Source organism: Schistocerca serialis, chromosome 1 (assembly GCF_023864345.2).
Source record: "Schistocerca serialis cubense isolate TAMUIC-IGC-003099 chromosome 1, iqSchSeri2.2, whole genome shotgun sequence".
In the NCBI taxonomy this organism is placed as follows: Eukaryota; Metazoa; Arthropoda; class Insecta; order Orthoptera; family Acrididae; genus Schistocerca; species Schistocerca serialis.
This window is the reverse complement of record NC_064638.1, coordinates 428990455-429005042: the sequence shown is the minus strand read 5'-3', so window position 1 is coordinate 429005042 and position 14588 is coordinate 428990455. Positions and strand designations below refer to the sequence as shown.

Sequence of the window (14588 nt, the reverse complement as noted above, 5' to 3'; positions counted from 1 at the left end):
TGCTGGTGGCTATGTCTTTATTATCTCTCAAGGCAAAAATATTGTCGTGAACCAATTGCCATTATTTCCTATTTCCTTACGTATACTGTTTTAGTTACATACTTATAAGACATGAAAATTTGAGCTACTGACATGGAAAGTTTTATACAACCTCGAATTTCTTTACCATCGCCTTATAATATCTCGCTGATCATTTCAGTAAGGGATACACACATCCTTAAAGCTAAAAGGTTATATCCATTCCCTATATCTTCAAACAAAACTCTGAAAGAGAAATATGGATTACGGTGTTTTTGTTGTCCACATCACAAGGCTGATGACAACTCATCTCTTTAGAAATGGATACAAATTACATGCTAGTAGCAATATGTATCAAAACAGTTGCAACTCGAAAACTGCAGAATTCCTCGAAGATGTTTTCACATTACACAGGGATTTGTTAACTTTTTGCTTCATTTACACTTCATATGTTAGTAGCATCGCTGAACAAGATCTTTGAATATTGTCAACTATTTGTACAGTCTACAACAATGTCTGTAAAATTCTTTGAAGTTACATATTCTTGTGAAGTTGTTTCACATTTATGGTCATAGCTACCTATGACATTAGCGGCACAGAGTTGCTTTTTTTGTTGATTTACTTGGTCTTGGACGTATAATACTCTCAAAATTCTGCTTTACGAGTTAGCGAGTTCTTTATAAATGGTATAAAAGTAATTTCTTAACGAATCAGTTCAGTAGACCTTTAACAGTAGTAATAAAAACGGTATCAAACTGTCATGAAATATTAGTAAATTGTTTTGTAGGTAGATTTTTCTGGTCATGTTTCTGGGAGTGCACCTGCATGACGCGAAGCCCATAAAATGACAAGACAGAACCGCTTTTGTGGAATGATTTGCCCGCCAATGCACACCATACTAGGCAGTTGCCCAGGAGCGCCACAAGGTTGAAATCTCATTTTCAGCTAAAACAGCTCTAGGCTTTAGATTCGCAGAATTACATACTATCTGTCCAGGCTTGTCCAGAGAGGTTGTGATACACACTCTAAGAACAATCACCATCAGATCACAACGGCACTCACTTTCCAAGAAGAACCTCTCACAGGGGAAGAGCAAAGTTTTATGGACGCCTGATTTTATGAGTACTTAGTAAGCCTGATGCACAAATTTATGAATAATTGTGAGTTTAGTAATCCTACATTAAGTCCATGTTATGTACCACCGTATCTTACCACTGAATGACGTCTAAACAGTTTCAAGTTTATCAGCCATTTTTGGAAACGCCATCTCAGAGCCTTCACTGCCACAGGAAAATACAAGTCGTGTGAGCATTTGAAAAATTAAAAACAATGTGCTGCACTGACTGATTTTTACATGCATAACTTTATTCGTTCAAGCAGGGCATAGAAGACCGTGTAGTTTTCATATTTATATGAAGGGGCTTACATCGATCGCTTGTGAGGAAGTATGGTAGCTACCTGTACCTAAATTAACTTGTTGATGACCCTGAATCTGATTTTTTATTGACTTTTGCTGGACTGATGTTTGTCATACATGCATTAGCTTAATGATAAATTGTTAACTATTTCATCTGGAACGCTCCATATTGTACCGCTCTCATTTCCATCCCACCCACTAGAAGAATACACAGCGCTTCAAACTGCCACAGCATATGCAGGGCGATCATCTAACGAGCCGCCTTTACACAGATCTTCCATATAACAGGCAGTCAACCAAAGTCGAGTACAGAGCGCTGTAGACTATGCCTTCATCATCACAGAGAATAGTACAGCACCATCAAGACATCAAAAGCTGCTATAGCTGCCGAGTTTAAGCGCTTCCGATGGCGACACGCTGCTGGGAGCCAGTATGGGGAGGTGTACTCACAGCCTGTAGGAGCCGAGCTTCCTGCCGTTGACGCAGTGCGAGGCGGTCAGCACGTAGCGGCTGGTTATGAGCGAGCCGCCGCACCGGAACTCTTGTGGACTGCCACCTGCAGATGGACGCACAATCGTTAAGCCCCACAGTCAACGACAGAATAGGCCTACTAAACCACAAAACATCTATAAATTATTTCGTTAAGATATATAGCTCAAGACATTATTTGGTGGTTTCCTATTAAAGGTGCTACTCCTACCAAGGTGTTACAGGGACTTAAATTATCCAATTAAGATATGTCGATGTGTAGCAGATGGTCTGAAATTCCACAGTACTGCTACACATTACGAAAGAACCCTTTTTTCAGATCCAGGTCAGTGGTGAATTTCTAACTAGGAATCCAAAGTTCTCAAGTTAGATTCTTGGTCACTTCTAAGAGACTTACCTGTCGCTTAACACTTATATGAGCTTCGAAAATGTTTTTCAATGTGAAAAATGCCGAGTTGCTGCGTTTTTCAGAGACTTTAGGTGGCAATGGTCCGCTAGTAAAGCACTGTTGTGTTGAAACCAGCCTATGGGTTGATGGCAGCTTTAATTTTTTTTTTTACTTTAATAGTGTATTATAGCTTGCACAGTCATATATAGTATCTGGTGGTAATAATTAAAGCGCAGGTGGACGTCCAGCGAGAGCTGTAATTATGGTGTGGCAGCAAAACTTGCTATATACACTAATGCATTAATATAGGACCAATTTGTATTGGAAAAAATTAGTTCCAATTTTGGCAAACAGGTAAAAATCTGGAGCTGTACACTTTTTGTATGACGGTATGACATACACGATGTCCTTGGATAGGCCATAGCGTGGGTGAACAGCATGGCTATCGGGAAGAGAGACCATGTGCTGTTGGTGAAACTGCCTTATGTGAAAAGCAGCGATTATCCTCGACTGAGAGAGTCTGAGGAGAAGCCAAATACTATGGAATGGTTTAAAGAAGATGATAGTGAAATCCTATCCTGGTGCGAGCTATTGATGAGGTTGCTATTGCCATAACTGACCATATAGTATGTGCGTGCCCTGAGTAGTTCTAGTGCTTGAACAGTGTCAAAAGAATTGTTCATCCCATGGTCAACAGCAAGGAAAGTTTTGCTGTTTATTTTGCTTTGGAACCTATACAAGATCCAGATGCTGCAGCAACTGAAACCTGACAATCTGTGGCAACATTCTGAGTATGCTTTTCGATTTCTATTGCGGATCAAAGCTGATGACATGTGGATGCGCAATATTCTATTGAGTGAGGAGACACATTTCACACTACAGGGTGAAGTGAATACACAGAATTGCCAAATCTGGAGCACTGTTAAATTGCATGTTGTACATGAAGATCCACTGGACAGGCATACATGACTGTTTTGTGTGGATTCACAAGCACCTTTAGTCTTGGTCCATTCTTTGTTGAAGAGAATACATACAGTGGGCCTGTCAGGTGCACCTTGATGTCTTCATGTTAACGAGACTTTCTTTGACAGCATTTGATTACTGCTTTGGAGGCGTGGACCTGTGTGGAAATCACTGTTTGTATGCAAGATGGAGCAATATCTCATGTCTGTGGCCCAATGAAAGATCTGCTTAATGAAACCTTCCACAAAAGTGTTATCTCCAGATTTTTATCACATGTGCGACTAGAACGTAAACTGATCTGCATCCATGTGAGTTTTGGCTCTGGGAATGCGTAACAGAACTTATTTAGCACAAACACTTGTGGTCTGTACCTGGTGTGATGATCAGTATACAGGAACACATTGCTCAGATTCCACCGGGATTGCTGTGAGCAACTGTTGATCATATCATTTTACGGATGCAGCATGTCGTCGACGACTCTGTTGCTCATACTTAACAAACAGCATAAGCGCAGTTTAATAATGAAATCATCTTTATGCCTTTCTCACTTGTTTAACCTTTTCTGCGACGTGCTGTTCCTAATCCAATACACATGGGAACATTCCTATACATTTTTCTTACAGTCAAATTGCCAGATTTGCACTGGTGGCCTAAATTGGGACTAATTTTTTTCCAGCATCAATCGGCTCCAACTTAACACAATAGAATGTCTACGCTGTTTCACTGCCATACAATAACTACAGTCCACGCCATGAGTATAACTGTACTCTAATTATAACCACACTGTAGAGTGCACGTGGAATAACTTGCACTGTAGAAGTGAAATCAGCAGGACACACGTAGGACGAGTGGTTGTAATGGAGTTTGAAGGTAGGCAGTGTAGGGGTCATGACGAACACTGGAAGGGAAGTGCGGCTCTAAACTGAAGCCTATGCTCACAGTTTTTGTAATCATCAAGTGGAGTCTTTCCATGCACACATTTGTTGATGACCATTCAGAAAGATCGATTGTCACCTCTAGTTTGGTAAGTATTCATAAAGAATTCCGTTGGAAATACAACAAAAGCAGCAATTTGTTTTAGCCTAGTTATTTAATCATTTGTAACTATAAAAGAAGTGTAATGGGTGGCATTTTGAGTAAAACCTTCATTTCTCTTGTAGCCATGTTAAAATTTGCTTCTGTTGTCGAAACACAACGGAGTTCACATAGTATCACCTCACTAACTTGTTGTACATACGCAGTCTTGGTTTGTTAAGTTAGCAAGTGAGGAAGTTAGCTCAGTAGCTTATGAAAAAGCCCATCCTCAACAGAAAAATATTGCTATTCCTAAGCCCACAACGTTTCCCATTTCAACAGCTATCGATGGCCCTTAAAAAGTAGATTCTTTCTCCGAAAAGGTCTGTAATTTGTGGAATAATACGATAGATAATGAAGTTTTGAATGTTAACGATATGGCAAAATACTCTACTCTTTGTGTGCTATCATTTGTCAAAATCTCATCTCGATATTTCAAACTGTTTTTGAAATATGAGGGATGTTGTGGATATTTCACACTTGTTTTATTGCGTGCATGCAGGATCACAAATGAGTGTGCCACGTCAAATTTCTAGAGATTGGTGACAGGCAGAGACCTCCATCCAAGTCCAAAGAAAAATTCAATATCTTAGCTAATTTGCATATGCAACAACATATTATGTAGTATCCACCATATGGAAAATCGTAGCAACCGCCATCTTTCATAACAATTTTTTCCTAATTTTGCACAGTAACTGTGACCATTAATAAGATGATTAGCACATCATCATGAAGCTGACATAAGTAACGCAAAAATGAAATTCGTTTGTCGAATAGTTCTGAAACTCGTTTGAGAAAGATTACCAGGCTAGCTTCTAGATTCTGTCATCGCAGTGCATCGCCGACCAGCCGAAAGCGATCAGACAATGTCGGCTTCCCCTTCCAGGCAAATGAATGATTTCGCTCTGTGCTTTGGACAAAAATTGCCCACTGCACATTGGCCACTGTATCCTACATGGGCCATAATATCGAAATTACAATTACGTTGCTTGTAATACGAGGTATTGGAAGGTTGGCAGTTAGAGCTGCATTCATCTGAACCTATTAACAAATAACACTAGAGCAAGATTACGTTTCACACATTATGTCTTGAAAATACCTTCACTCTCAAGTGAAAGTATGTTACAAAAACGGTACCGATAGTTACGAAATACGATTGTTCTGAGTGACATTGAACAATGTTTGTAAACTACTAGCCATGTTGCAGCTGTATAGCTATTATCAAGTGACCAAAGGTCAAAATCATTTGACCACAAGGATATGACAATTATTGCAGTTGTAGTCATATGTTAATGTTTTCAAGATAGGAAGTATAGGTCTGTAGTTATTGCTATGTGTTACTAGGCTGTTAGGACTTGAATCGAAAATCGTACACACCAACTTAAGTTGAATACCCTGCTTGGACTAATTTAGATAATATTTGGTATTATGTTATAATTAATTTTGAATGTAGTGTACTAGTGTAGATGCCACATAGTTGCCTGTAGAGGTTTGGTTCCCAGTGCAATTTAGATTCCAAATAAAACGCTGGAAAAATAATTGACAACAGCTGATCGATTCCTTGTACTACCTGCAAGTTTAACTCAGAGATCGTTGGAACTCGCACTGTTTCTTGATGCTGTAAGTCTCAATGATAACTTCACTGGAACTGGTTATTTTTAAGTTATGTCGTTGTGGTACTGAATGTGTTACACATAACCAAGTATGTCGTGATGACTTCATGCAGGAGGTAAAGAAATTGGCATATGTTGCCACTGATGGTTCCTGAGGATGAGGCTGGGCGAGGTATAAAGTGCTTCAAATATTACTTAAAAATAATCAGAGATAATATTATTCAAATATATTATCGAGATAAACTATGTCTGCAGAACATGGGAATTCATTCACCTTGTCAGTGGTAAATAGAAAAGTAATAGCTACTGCCAATGATAATGACTATGATGAGATTAATAAGAGTGAGCATGCAACTTACGTGATGAGTAGCCAAGCAGCGCCATCCAAGGATACTGGTTGACAACAGTCAAGTTGCCATTGGTGATGCGGTCAGAGTCGTCCAGCCCACATGTGGCCCTGCATTGCATAGCACATTAGCTTTCCCGTCGGAGGCAAGTAGAAGCATTTGTAGTGACAACACATATTCTTCCACTTTTGAATAACATAATCATGATAAATACCTTCGTGGATTTAGAAACTGACAAATAACTACAGACGACAACAGACATATTCGTAAAGGATTTCGCAATTTCTACAATTAAAGATAGACTGAGGAAGCAATTATTTCTTTCCATCAATCGAATGAATCACCAATATTACTATATGGCTAACCATGTAAACAGTGTATGGTGCATGGACCCAGTGGCAGGTAGGCTATTTAACAGCTACCAGGAACAGAAATAATTTGAATTTCTATATTTTATATAAGTATTGACCAAATTTATAAATTTAAAAAGCTGTTGCAGTCTACTCATTAAGAGCTATAGCACTACATAGTGGGAATGTTGAATCCACTTGGCAGTTGCATTATTAACATTCCTATCAAGCACACACAAGATATAAGAAAAATAAAATTTTATATATGTATTTAAAATATCTGAAAAAATAATTAAAACCTGAATGTCATGAAACTTATTATCATTATTTTTAAGATTCTTAATCCTATTGTATCTCAATTTAATACTACCATCTTCAAAACACTGAAAATCCCACAAATCTGTTTGGCAAAAAATTTTTAATTTATGATCAAGGTCCATACAAGTTTTTTAAGGAAATCTAGTTTCTGAATATTCTTACCCAGGAATGTGACACAAATAATTTGCCTCTAACTCACCAATCTTTTTAAACAAATTAGAAATATTTACATTACTGAGCCTTTCTGGTAGAGCATCAACTTATATAGACTACAAATTAATTGAGCTGAAAAATTATTAATCTTCTAAGTAAGGACGCATATGAATAATATGTGGGATAAATTTAGGTTCCTTCATGAAATAGTAAATATAGTGATTAATTAATTTTCATTTTTATTAATTTTATTTAAGTTCCATCTTTGTATATAGCAATCTTGAACACAAATCTTGCGTCTATCTGGGAGTTTGTTCCTAGATGGAGGATTTAAGTAAAAACAACCGAAATCTTTAATTTCTTGACAAGTAAGAAAGTTCTTGGTTAAATCATGACATTCATCATTTTTCATTGATAGCAACATTTTGGAATGATCTTCTTTGCAACCTATTTTTAAATGGTTCTTGTAATAGTTAGCTGAAATATATTTTCCACATACACAAATTGTTTATCATTATTCATATTTTGTGACAGTTTTCAGTCACATTCTGTACAAATATGTAATTGCTTATTCTTTGTGTACATGTGTGAATACAAATTACCAACTGACTTCCCCACCTCACCTTTTCTTACAGATTTTGGAAGCCTTCATTTACTAAAAAACAACTTTTATTACATTTAAATAAAATTAATTCACTAGTATCAGGCAAATGTAACTCATTTTATCATATTCTAAATGAAACTTTGTGTAAATAAATTAATCGTCTTTCTTGTTGCTGTGCACTAGATAACTGTACAGATAAAATATTTACACTCTTAATTTTTTTACTTTTACTAGCGTTTTTACGACATATTTTTATATCATTTATGAGCTGTTAGTACAATATATGTTTCACGAGGAAGAAATTCAGATCTGCAATCAAAAGAGCTTTAGACACACTCTTAAGGAAATTACAACACTAGGTTATTTAAAAATCTTAACTTTTATATTAAATGGAGTCAAGAAAAATAAGAAAGAGAAATTAATTGCATCAAATTTACTGTGATTTATCAGTGGATGAAGAAAATGACTGCTGGATTTTTAAACAGGGAGAAACATTCATAGAATTTAATCACCATTTAAAGACATTTAAAAAATTACATTATATTAAATTGAGTCGATTTTAGACCTCATCTACAATAAACTTAAATATAATGATAAAGAAGTTCTAATGAATATCCATAAAGAGAGAAATCCTTGATTTAAAGCTCAGGATATTGTTTAAATTTTGAACTATACAGATAAGACAATAATGGCGGTGATGGAGGCAAAACAAACTATGGTAAAATTTACAGATCCTCTTCTGTGACAGGGCTAACATGTAACAAATAAAGATCTATGTTGATAAATTAATGTGGTTTATATTCTTTAACTTTATCATCTAACAAGGAAAAAGCAAAATTAACTAATAATTGGGTTACACATGAAGTTTTACCATGCATCACAACATATTCTGAATGTAAACTACAAGAAACTATAAAATTAAAAGATAAAGAAAATCAGAAATTACAACAATTGAAAGATATGGATAAGGAATGTCTACAACTAAGAAAAAGAATTTCTTATGTAGTATAGACGAAAAAAGAACAAATTATTTACATTGACACATCCCAGCCTTATACCAAAAAATTGTTGGTGGTATATAGTCTGAAAATCGCCATTCAGAAGATCATCTGGTTTTAATATGGGAAATCTGAAGAAGATAAAATATTTCATCAGAAAATGTGAATGTGCAGAGTATAAATTGGTAGAACCATAAATAATATGTCCTTCTACAAGTCTGATCTGGAAATAGGAGAGATCTCGAGAGATTGAATGAGAGTCTCTAACAGTTCTTTCCACCAACATGTCAGCTTCTAAAGTTGTGTGCTCAGTGCAGAAGACAGCTCGTCAGTCATTGGGTCTTCGAGGGCGAAGGCTGCTAAGCTATTAATTTGAACCTGTGATTGTGCTTTTTATGGGGTTGCCACTCGCCCCAAGTTAGTTTCTCTATCTACAGAGGGCAAGACACTTCTCATTAATGTTTCCTGTTTGGTTATTATTTAAATATTCACACATTTACACTGTTTTTTTACAACACTTGATATAGCTTTCTTAATTGTTAACTTTTCTTTTCACTTCCGATATAGAGTATGACACGTCCGCCTGAAACAGAGTTACATGTATGGTTCTGAAGTACACCCGAAACAAAGATACATGTCCAGCTCTGAAGAACACCCAAAACAGATATACACTCCTGGAAATTGAAATAAGAACACCGTGAATTCATTGTCCCAGGAAGGGGAAACTTTATTGACACATTCCTGGGGTCAGATACATCACATGATCACACTGACAGAACCACAGGCACATAGACACAGGCAACAGAGCATGCACAATGTCGGCACTAGTACAGTGTATATCCACCTTTCGCAGCAATGCAGGCTGCTATTCTCCCATGGAGACGATAGTAGAGATGCTGGATGTAGTCCTGTGGAACGGCTTGCCATGCTATTTCCACCTGGCGCCTCAGTTGGACCAGCGTTCGTGCTGGACGTGCAGACCGCGTGAGACGACGCTTCATCCAGTCCCAAACATGCTCAATGGGGGACAGATCCGGAGATCTTGCTGGCCAGGGTAGTTGACTTACACCTTCTAGAGCACGTTGGGTGGCACGGGATACATGCGGACGTGCATTGTCCTGTTGCAACAGCAAGTTCCCTTGCCGGTCTAGGAATGGTAGAACGATGGGTTCGATTACGGTTTTGATGTACCGTGCACTATTCAGTGTCCCCTCGACGATCACCAGTGGTGTACGGCCAGTGTAGGAGATCGCTCCCCACACCATGATGCCGGGTGTTGGCCCTGTGTGCCTCGGTCGTATGCAGTCCTGATTGTGGCGCTCACCTGCACGGCGCCAAACACGCATACGACCATCATTGGCACCAAGGCAGAAGTGACTCTCATCGCTGAAGACGACACGTCTCCATTCGTCCCTCCATTCACGCCTGTCGCGACACCACTGGAGGCGGGCTGCACGATGTTGGGGCGTGAGCGGAAGACGGCCTAACGGTGTGCGGGACCGTAGCCCAGCTTCATGGAGACGGTTGCGAATGGTCCTCGCCGATACCCCAGGAGCAACAGTGTCCCTAATTTGCTGGGAAGTGGCGGTGCGGTCCCCTACGGCACTGCGTAGGATCCTACGGTCTTGGCGTGCATCCGTGCGTCGCTGCGGTCCGGTCCCAGGTCGACGGGCACGTGCACCTTCCGCCGACCACTGGCGACAACATCGATGTACTGTGGAGACCTCACGCCCCACGTGTTGAGCAATTCGGCGGTACGTCCACCCGGCCTCCCGCATGCCCACTATACGCCCTCGCTCAAAGTCCGTCAACTGCACATACGGTTCACGTCCACGCTGTCGCGGCGTGCTATCAGTGTTAAAGACTGCGATGGAGCTCCGTATGCCACGGCAAACTGGCTGACACTGACGGCGGCGGTGCACAAATGCTGCGCAGCTAGCGCCATTCGACGGCCAACACCGCGGTTCCTGGTGTGTCCGCAGTGCCGTGCGTGTGATCATTGCTTGTACAGCCCTCTCGCAGTGTCCGGAGCAAGTATGGTGGGTCTGACACACCGGTGTCAATGTGTTCTTTTTTCCATTTCCAGGAGTGTACATGTCTGCCTCTGAAGAATGCCCAAATCAGAGTGACTAGCACAAACAAAGTACTTTGTCTCCCAAGCATGCCAAAGCAACCTGAATGTGTCCAAAGCACATTGGTTGCAATATTGTTACTCTTACTTTTGTCAAAAGAAGAGAAATATAATAAACAAAAACGATACACTCGTAAAGTAACCATTAGAGGTCGTCATACTAAAATCTGGGTTTAAAGTATATAAAGTATATAGGTAATTAATAATAGAATTTAGGCGTTTTGGTGCATAGCACCCAAATGTGCCGACCAATCAGAAGCAAAATTAATACAGTTGGTAAACTCTCACAGAGGACTGGTAGATACCGTACCATCTGTCACTAATACCTCACTCCACTTTTGTACCATATGCTACCTCATGTGTATCAAGCTGCATTGAAAAATAAACTAGTGGTGGCCGCAGCAAGGAATATCACAGAACATATAGTTAATATTTGTTTTGGTATACACAGAGTCGATAAAACCAAAGAAATGTACGCTGTTCACTTGACCAGTCTATCTTTTTTGTTGAAAAATTACGTGACCAATTCAATGATATAGTTGATGAAAGACATTAGAAGAGGAAAAATGTTTGTGATAAAAAATTAACTAAATCTGTTGTAGAATTTGCTTAAAAATATTTTAACTAATGTTGTTACTCTTTGTAAATGGAGTCAATTCTAGAGCTCATCAAGAACGAACTTACTTACAATGGTAATATATGATTATTGATGAAAATAATATTCCTTGGTGTAAAGCTAGAGATTTAGCTGAAATATTAAAATATAGAATTAGAAATCAAGCTATTTTCCATCACATTACAGAATTATATAAAAAAAAGGTTTGAAGGACCACAAATAGCGAACCTTCATTGAGATACAAATTTTATCAGTGAAGTAGCTTTACATTCATTACTTACGAAATCAACATTAAATTAGCTGAACAATTTCATAACTGAACAGTTTTTACCATCAGTTTGGGAACATGGAGAATAAGAGAAGAAATTATAAATTCCTACAGAAACCAAATAGAACACAGAAATTATTTTGTAGAACGACTGCAAGAAATAAACAAAAATATCAAAGAAATAATCAAATTGGAGGACAGACAAAGAGAAAATTTGAGAAAAATAGTTAATATTGCTTTACAGACAATAAACGATCGAAGCAGAGAAACAGATAGATTATTATCACATGATGTACCTGAGACAAGAAATCAAAATTTAAGATTGGATTTCATTCGTTAAGATTAATCAGTAATAACAGTGACTGTAATTATAATAACATTAGCATACATAAAAGTACTTTGGAAAAAAACAATGAAACAATACTAGAGGTAATCATCCAAAATTTGCAGTTATGGTAAGACTTAAACATGATCCCAACTTAGTAGACATGTACTAGAGAGAGATTGAATATTATTTGATAGCATAATTATTTTTATCTTATGAATGATTAGACACAAGAATTGATTACTGATATGATCAATAAAAGTGGAACTTCAAAAACTTTCTTCATATTTACATTTTGTGTAACTTTCATAACAATTCTTGTCGCATCTAATAAGAAAACTTACTAAATCTATCATTTGATTCAATCAACTCAAATTTCAAATTCTCAAATCGTTCTGACTTCAGACCATTTGTGTTTACTTTTATTTTAAAATATATTGTACCTTCTTTAATAAAACATTATGCATAACTAATATGGTAATCAATATCAAAGAGTTTTCACAATTTTCAATAACTCCATTTATTCAAGTCCAAAAAAATTTTTGTGAATGAATTTCATTTTTATCTACCCAACTATTATGTGAATTATGAAAACGGAAGCATTTAATATAAGCCTTAAGTCATTTCTTCAACAAGACCTTCCCCACAAGATAGACATCAAGATATCTTGTCATCTGTGGTTCTCTGTCCAATGCCTTTAATTTATATCTGATTGGAATAGAATGAATACTGCTCTCAATTTCAAAAATTTCTCAGGCAAATTAGCTGTTTATCCTTTTCCAAAAATTCCTTCAAATTTACTGAATTTCACTTGTTTTAAATTTGGGTTTATTATTAGATACAATAACTGTGGGCTTATAATTTTTAGCATTAACTTTTATTCGCTTCATTTTTTATTGTTGAATGTTTTGTGTTATATTATTCATTAACTATTTTTGAAACTATGTCTATCCATTTGTAATCCTTACAAGTCAAATTTTTCCACATGTTTCTTTGAGTGTTCTATAAAATCTTTACGCTGCAGATGCTTTTATTTCTGGAAAAGTTAAGCAATTCTTGATGGTAAATTTTTTAATAAGTTCTTTAAACTGTTTATTGCAGAATTCTTTTCCATTATCTGTTTGTACATTTCTTTGTTATCTTACTTTAAATATTCTTTAAAAGCATCAGCCATATTTTCATCTGCTTTACCATTAAGTGGAACAGCTGAAGCTCATTTTCAAAAGAAACAACAATTATAATTAATAAATATTTACATCCTCTTTTATTTTGGATATTTCCTTCAAGTTACCATAACTCAATTCTATTTGATCTGCTTGCCATACTTCATCTATATCAAATATACAATACTTAATCTTTCAAAATTTTTTCTCATTGGTTTACATAATACATTAATAATTTCTTCACAAATATACAGACCATCACCTACAGAAAATTATTAACAAATTTACTTTCTTTAGTCATGTACTCAGTGTAAAGATCTAAAGTCCTCTGTCAACCATTTTTAATTGTTGCAGGGTGAGGATTACTTCTTTCAATATCTGTTCTGCAATTCAAGTACCACATATGTTTATTCATTTACATAGATTAAAAATTTATTAAATTTTAACTTATATAATTTTAACTTATGTAATTAACTTTAAATCTACTGATTCAGTTGCAACTGTATTTTTTAATCTTATAGTTAGAAAATTTGAATTTTGTGGTATTATTGATTTATTGATGTTATTTACTAAATATAGCTTATCAGATACAGTCACTGCAATATAAAAATAACAAATTTCAAATCTTTGTTTATATTGTTGCTAACAACAACAAATCTTTTTAGCCTTGAGGTCATCATCTTAATTGAGCACTTTTTGTTCATTTCTCATCATAAAATTAAATTCAGTTACTTGTTTATGATGTACTATGTTTTCTGGTCTATTACTCCTATCTAAAGTAAATATAAGATTTGTATTCAAGCTTTTCATCAACATGTGTTACTATATTTATCTTGATGAATCTGCGTAATTTTTGAATTAAGTTCTTTTGTAGTAATATAATTACTGAATTATGTTAAAATACTTGAGTACTCAGTTTCGCTGATAAGATTGGCTAAATCATTTTCTACATACTTTTAGTAACTGCCAGCATAAACACTTATTAGATCTTTTAAAGATACTAATCATCAACTATTGGTTGCTTTAAAAAAGCCACATGATTCCTTATAAAACTCTTTCATTAAGCTTCCTATTTCTAAATCATTTCTTGCTAATAATTGATTTTACTTTATTTTCCATTATTTATACTCGCTTCAGATGCACCTTATTTTCAAAAATTTCGATTCACTGGATTTAAAATTCCATTAAAACTATAGTTATCTGGCAATAGATTTACCAGAAATATACACAAACAACTGTACATTATTTTATTAAAATTTTTTATTCTCTAATTATTGGAGTGAGGTAACTTTTTCCCAAACAGTTAACTAGTTGTTTTAGTACAGTGCCAGCAAATAAATCAATCACAAATTT

General features: G+C 36.3%; 1 protein-coding gene across 1 annotated transcript in view; it reads right to left on the bottom strand.

Annotated features, from left to right (window-relative positions):
- The window catches only part of LOC126472327 (CLIP domain-containing serine protease HP8-like), a 62351-nt gene that overhangs the window by 16143 nt on the left and 31620 nt on the right, over positions 1–14588 (bottom strand). The window contains exons 3-4 of the mRNA XM_050099928.1: positions 6322–6419; positions 1886–1991 (exon numbers count right to left, since the gene is read on the bottom strand). Of these exons, the coding sequence (XP_049955885.1) occupies positions 1886–1991; positions 6322–6419 (204 nt within the window). The remainder of the gene's footprint in view (positions 1–1885; positions 1992–6321; positions 6420–14588) is intronic.